This window comes from Cariama cristata, unplaced genomic scaffold, assembly GCF_000690535.1.
Source record: "Cariama cristata isolate BGI_N322 unplaced genomic scaffold, ASM69053v1 scaffold3535, whole genome shotgun sequence".
Classification (NCBI taxonomy): Eukaryota; Metazoa; Chordata; class Aves; order Cariamiformes; family Cariamidae; genus Cariama; species Cariama cristata.
Window position 1 is genome coordinate 13,716 of NW_009615650.1, and position 7,242 is coordinate 20,957.

The 7,242-nt window shown below is 36.0% G+C and overlaps 1 protein-coding gene across 1 annotated transcript in view; it reads right to left on the reverse strand.

Moving 5' to 3' along the window:
- The window catches only part of LOC104161437 (unconventional myosin-VI), a gene marked incomplete at its 3' end in the record, with an annotated part of 29,899 nt that overhangs the window by 13,708 nt on the left and 8,949 nt on the right, over positions 1-7,242 (reverse strand). The window contains exons 3-6 of the mRNA XM_009699886.1: positions 5,666-5,739; positions 3,443-3,572; positions 2,333-2,438; positions 351-406 (exon numbers count right to left, since the gene is read on the reverse strand). Coding sequence (XP_009698188.1) covers positions 351-406; positions 2,333-2,438; positions 3,443-3,572; positions 5,666-5,739 — 366 coding nt within the window. The remainder of the gene's footprint in view (positions 1-350; positions 407-2,332; positions 2,439-3,442; positions 3,573-5,665; positions 5,740-7,242) is intronic.

Sequence of the window (7,242 nt, forward strand, 5' to 3'; positions counted from 1 at the left end):
GCTACTAACAGATAGTAATGAGAACATAATCTTGTCCTTGCAGATTTCATACAGCTTAAAATCTAATCTTGGGTACACATGTGTGTGAAGTTCAACTCAGAAACACACACTTCAACATCTTCTAGATCAAGGACTGTATGACACTATACTAAATAAAAATAAAGTGAACCACAAAAAAAAAATACGTTTTCAGAATTTAGGATCAAGGCAAACTACCAGTAAATTATGCCCTAGGCAGTCTGATAATATTTCCATCCTAGCTTTTATTTAGTTGCTGTTGATTGACATTTCAAATTTGAAAAAAAATTAAAACATTGTAACCTTTAATTCAATGAAAGAAAATTCAATACCTTCTACAATTCTATCATCAATATCTTGGCCAGTACCATAAGATTCTGTCAAATACCTGTAAAGGGGGCTAAAAATATCAGTATCTTTCATATGTAAGGTTACCTTAATTCAACAGGGTTTAGCATAGCTATGTACCATACTTACTAACCATTTACTAAAGGGAAAGCATATTGATTATAAAGTCCAAATACCTGTATCTTTTAAAATAAATGCAGTTTGACTTTTCTTTTTTGTTAAAATAAAAATACTCTTGCACACTTCATATTTTTTTTTCAATACTTCAAGACACATTAGAAATTTCTTTTAGATATGCATACGGAAATCACACTTTTATATAAATATAAGGAAACTATTACTGTATTATCTGTATTTATAAATAATATTAGTAAACGCATAAGGTTTCATGTGTATTTCCTGAATTAAAGACTGTTTCCACACATACAGTTTCTGCTAGTTCATGACTATTAGTGTTAATAAAAATCCCACATGGAGATGGTGAGATAGGAAATTGCAGGTGCATAATTAAGGTAAGATTCAATTTAGCAACTGAAGAAAGAATTTGAAAATAAATCCAAAGCATACTTCCTCCAAAGTTGCAGCTTTTTTTATTACTTTCTTCCTGCGCACAAGGCATGCCTTCTGGAAATTCACAAGTAAATGTGGGATGAGTTAAAAAAAGTTCTTTCAAATGAGGCCTTCCAAAAAAAACTTAAGAGTACTAACAGAGCTGTATTAGTACCTTTTGCTTTCTGATCACAAAAGGGAAAAACCTTCCTGCTTTTAAAAGTCAGTAATGTTTTGTAGACAGACTCTATGGGGGTGGGTGGTGGGGAGAAGCAACAGCAATGACATTTGCCTGCTGTGTAATCAGAACTTCCTTTGCCGAGAAGCGGAAGAATAACCTCCTTTGAGAGCATCCCTGAGGAGATACTCTCCCAGTGCCTGCAGTCTTTTTTTACTCTTAGCAGGACCAAAGTTAGGACATGCCCTGTAAAAATCATTACCAGCACCTTGCAGTAATTCTTACAGCTATCTATTAAAGGTTCCACAGGGACAGAGAAGAGCAGTATGAAGGACAGACAGACAGTTGTAACAATTCTTCATGGGATGTTGAAGATAATACCGCTACTGTACATAAATACTAGAGAATACATGATGTCATGGAAAAAGGAATTAAAGATTTATACAGGGAAAAAAGGACAAGGGGGGGAAGGGAGCGTATTCACACTGCCTGCACTGTGCTTCCCTGGATAACGAGGCCACCAATGATACAGGTGAATTTAATGGAGCAGTGCTCTCCAGTTGTAGTGTTCCAGAGTGATATAAAGCAGTTAAAGTATAACGCAAATATGGTCAAAACCATTAAAAATCACATAAGAGGAAGCAAGGCTGACACATATCAGCAATATGGCCTCAGTGTAGTTTAATACGCTTGATTTAGTATCAGTCATACATGAACATCAATAAATAAATAAATCACGTTATTCAGTCTTATTCAGTAAACTAGGGTAAAGTATATTGTCGAATCCCTGCAGTCATCACAAAATCAAGAGTTAAAAACTCTGGATACTCAAGCAAACTAAAAAAACTAAGACAGGGAAAACACAGAAATGCGCATTTATGGCAAAACCAACAGCGTCTTGCAAGATACAGTTAAAATGCCTAGTTACGTTTCCATCTACCACAATACCAGATGTGCTATACCAAAATGACTGCATCATAAACCATAATAACTACATGATGTCACTACAACTAAGTTAAGGTTTCTGTGAGTATGTAGCCATTTCCATACATTGTCATGTCAGCATTTAAGTTTAACCCAATGATTTTCTTGTATTAAAGTGCATGTAGAAGCATATATGTATCTTATTGAATTGTGTCTTAAACCTACTGAGTACCTGACAGTTTGCTCTGTCTGTATGTCAACCAAATGCATCAACACAAGAGATTCACAGACTAACATTGGTCCAAAAGCACAAACCTCAGAACAAATTTAGTGTTTTCTGTCTTGCCAGCTCCCGATTCTCCAGAGACTATGATGGACTGACTCATCTTGAGCACTTTCATGTCACGGAATGCTTTATCAGCTTAAAAAGAATAATACATTAAACATGACAAAAATTAATATTCAGGAGAATAGCAAGCATAAAGTTAAGCTACAATGCAAAAATTAAAATGTAACATATTCAGGAATAAAAAGTAAATATCTACAATTAAGTGCATTACAACTTACTAAAGTCTGCTTCCCTTTAATTTCTATTACAGCTGCTCACCCTCTAACACTGACATGTAAAAGCTTCAAGTCTTCAAAAACAAAGACCTACTCAACTATACCCAGGACAAAATAAAACAAAAAACACCACCTAGAACTAAATCTCTTTAATTAAATGTTCTTACAAAATAGTAACCAATCTTACTTCAATGTATTTTTTATAGGGAAATTTCCAGTTGTACTTCTTAACAAGTAACATCTGAGATAAGGAAACTTGGGAAAACATGGGTTTCTTGTTATGCAACAGGTACTGAAAACCTAGCTATTTATACTTTTGATTACAAAACAAAATGCAAGATGGTAAGAAGGCTTTTAACATATCAAATGTTGATTTGTAATTTCCAAATTTTTTTTTCTTAAAAAGACTGACTGAAATCAGGTTTATCCCATTAATAACATTTAAATGCACTTTCTGCTTATAACACAATCACATAAAAAGAAACAGCACATGTGCTCTGGCAACATAAAAGGCGAAGGAAATCACTACACTGAAAGACAGTGCCAATCATAATTACGTCGTTCTTCACTTGTAAAAATCTGGATTTCTTTTTTTCTTTTTTTAATGGTTGTAAATTATATTTAAATTGCTTATACATTAAACACTGGAGGTGCAGAATAATCGTAACAGGGTTCCCAGGGTTGCTACTTTCCAAGTTCTTCAAACTGTAGATCAAGCATGAGAAGACTTGCAATTTTAGCAATCACTTTTTTTATTTTATAATAAAGTAAATTAATTACTGTTACAGATGGCAATTTATAGAAAACTGCAAACAATTTAATGTTTGTTTTGTAAAAGACAAATACAGGCTCAATACATACCAATAGCAAAAACATGTGGTGGCAATGTTCCGAGTGATCTACCCTGGTACTTTTTAATAGTGTCTGAAGAATAAAACTTAGGTATATCAAAATATGGATTCACTGCAATAAGAATGTTGGCTACATAGGTCTGTGAAGAAAACAATTAACAGCAAACTATTAGCTAGTATCCAACCAAGTGGTTAACAGCAATTTTCTATTACTATTGATGACTATAGCCTAAGTATAGGTACATTTACAATTCTCTCCAGCTAATGCAGATACAAGAAGGGATGTATTTTCAGAGTTCCTCTATCTTCTCAGGACTTCCATGAAATTCTCTCAGGATAATTTCCTAACCACTGAGCTGTGGAGTATGTCCTGAATTTGACCTTTCTCCCAATCTCCTTTTAATTTTTTTCCCTATTGTCCAAGTTACTGGATCAAGGATAGGACACCATAACCTCCTCCTCAAAAGTGAGGAAACTAAGCTCCTGGCTAGCTTAACGTGCTCTCCTCCAGTGAGGAAGATAACTTCTCAATGTCTAATGGAAGCAACTCAGAAGGAAGGACTGACAGGATCCTGCCTGGGAACACCCTCAAGCCAGGCAATAAAAGCATTCAGCCGAGAGAAATTAGCTATGGCTGCTTCCACAGCGAGATATGCAGAATGCAAATGTTCTCTCACAGAGAAGGGATTTGAGAAGAATCTCAAACCAAGACTCCTTTTTACCTTTCCATAATGATAAGCAAGATTGAAGATAAGTTTTTTCAGGTTTCTGAAAAAAACTTTCATAGGTTGGTTATAATGGCCAGATCACATACAAGGAAGAACAGATGTCTGAATCGCAGAAAAAAGCAGATTTGCAGGAAAAGGTCTGAAGAAAATCAAATAAACCTTCAGCTTGAATAACTTACTCGGTTTGTTGTTACTGAGCATACCCCTAGACAACTGAAATTTGGACACTATCGTGATATGTTGACAGAAGGCTGGATCACACACAATATATGAATTTTTTTTAGACATTTCTATTCTCAGCACTTATTTCACTGAATGAAAACATTTCTTCAAGAGCTGCAAGTTTTAATATTAGTTTTTCTCTTAGTAACAAGACAAATACTGCTAACCAGCATCAAACAAAAAGCAAGAAAAAAAAGTTGATTCAAACTGTATCTTAAAGTTACAAGGGAAAGGTAGTTAAAATATAAATTGAACCTTTTTTTTTCATTTCTCCAGAAAACACACCAACTCAGGACGACATATTAGTAGTACTTGTTTACAATGAAGAAAGGCTTTATGAACCTAAATACTATCCTATTTCATAACCAGTTCAGATTTAGAATTTTACTTTGGGGTCTTTTTGGTTGTTTATTTTTTAATTATTATTTTTCCAGAACCGCATTCAAATGGCCGTTTTTATTTCTTTATTTTAAAGCTAGTGCTTGATCTTGAGCCATAAAGAATTTATAGTTATGTAAAGTTAACTGCAACAAAGGAAAACAATTATACTTTCTTTTTATATTTATATAAAAGGATTTAACTCCAATTAATTTTAGAACATTACGCTAACACAAAAGTTGATTATTTTAACACAGACACCTAAAAATATGTAGAAGTTTTGCATTACCACTAGCCAGCTTTCTGTTAAAAAGAAAAAAAAAAAAAAAAAAAAACGAAAGAAACCTCTTATCTTTCTTCTATTTCACAGCTGTCAGTGTCCAGACAGATGGCAAGGACAAAATGTAATTTAGTCAGAATTCATTAAATACAATTAGGCAATTTGATAGCAATATAAAAGATTAAGATGGACATCTGAGCTAGGAGGTGTCAAAGACGGCACCTGTTTGCTTCGTTCAAAAATAATGAAGAAAGAAAACCATCTTTGTTAACAGCTACTCTACTGGCGAAGTACATTACCTGTAGGAACAGACCTTTGTGACACAACACTGTGCTATGGTTGCACATGAACAGTCATGTAGAGAAAAATCTATTGCTCTGTGTGGTAAAAACTAGCTAACATTAATCTGATTAATGTGATTCAGATCTCAAATAAGGTATAATGTAAAGAAAAAAACAACCAAAAAAAAAGGTCTAAAACCTTCTAACCTTCCAATGTTACCATTTCTGTTTAGTTTCTGTTACAGGAAAAAACAGAAAAAAACATATTTGGAAACACTTGTTTCGTTGATTTTTTTGAAAGGACATCTATCATTAGACTGGCTGTCATGACATGTAATACTTACGTAAATTCTGTCCTTACTGTACCGAACTTTGATATTGTGAAGGAGAGTGGCCTCATTTAAATACATAAGGGAACCTGCAAGTAGAAGACAAATCATATACCATTAAGAGCTCAGGACTACCTTCATGTACAGCCACAAAAATAAATCTTAGGATTAAGGAGAAATTGATTTCCCCTCTCTTGGGTTGCAGTTTAATCCTATCATTTCTTTGTACTGTCTTGAGGCAGAACTGCTGACTCAACACACGCTTTAAAAACTATAGACCTGCTCTTTACTGTACAACTGGAGTTACACAAAGCTGCTGAACAAACAGTCTGGCTCCAAGAGCCTCAGCACAGGCCCTGCTCAGCATAACTCCCTTTTACCAGCCTTTCAGACCAACACGGTGCATCTCCCTCCATGCTGGCCCGTAAGTGGAGAAACCAGTGCCTCCCCAAATCCCTAACATGGACGGTTTCCTTCCTTCCAACTCCCCTCTCCAGTCTCTGCCTCAGTGTCCCCAGGACAATGTCACCTAACTGACGTTCAGAATAACTGCTGGCTCCTGGTGATTTTTAGATGTTTATATTCACCATAGACAGAAATACTGTCTAGAGGTGGCAGCAAGAATCAGTGCAACACCAGGCACCAACGCAACCTTTCGTGTTTCAATTCTGAATTTTGTTGTTACTAGGCGTCCTCAAAGAAACTGTTAGGGACAAAAAAAATGTTAACACAACAAAACCTTGCTTTATTTTTCTCCTTAGCTCCTTAATATAAAATAACTGAACCGATTCTGCTGACACGTTACAAGGTGGCAGCTCAAGGCACCCCCAGAAAGCTTGACCGTACGGTTTCACATTCTGGCAACGCTGGTCCTTGTTTTCAGCTATAAAGCACTGGAAGGTGTTAGCAGCCTTAATTACAGAGTTCGTTACTAGTTCCCACACTAAAAACATTATCCCCAAACCAACTGAGGGCACTACTCATTACACAGCCTCCATTTTGAAATATGCTCAATCCTTTTTCTCACTGCTTAAAATTCAAGTGCACAACATTATTTTGTCTAGTTACAACCGACTGACTACCATACTGGTAAACCTTACAGCATTAGCACCACTTAAAAAGTTGTATCCATCTGACTACTGTTGATGGAGTAAGCACTGTGCCTGTAATTGTAAATGCTACCCTGTACCTCACACAAGGGCCACATATGCACCTCTCATCTATAACAATCAACAAAGTTGTTTCTCCAGTTGGACCATGTTGGACCAATGCCCTTTCTCCAGGGCTCCAGCAGAGAAAAATGTATTCCAACTTATCTACACAAATGTGCAAGGAGGGCTGCCAGTTCTTATGACCTGAAGTCAACCTGCCCAGCCACCTCGCCCTGCAAGGATGCCTGAAGCTCAGTAAGCAGCTCTCATCATCTCCTTCAAGACAAAAACCAAAAGATACTGCCAAAGGATAATGGGAGCTTCTCAAGAGCATCTGTGTTTTCGTTTTCAATCTTTGACTCTTTATTCCACAGTAGACCGAGGAGCAGCTCTGCCTCCGACCACCTACACCAGGTTGGCCTGAAGCAAAGGCAAGGTTCA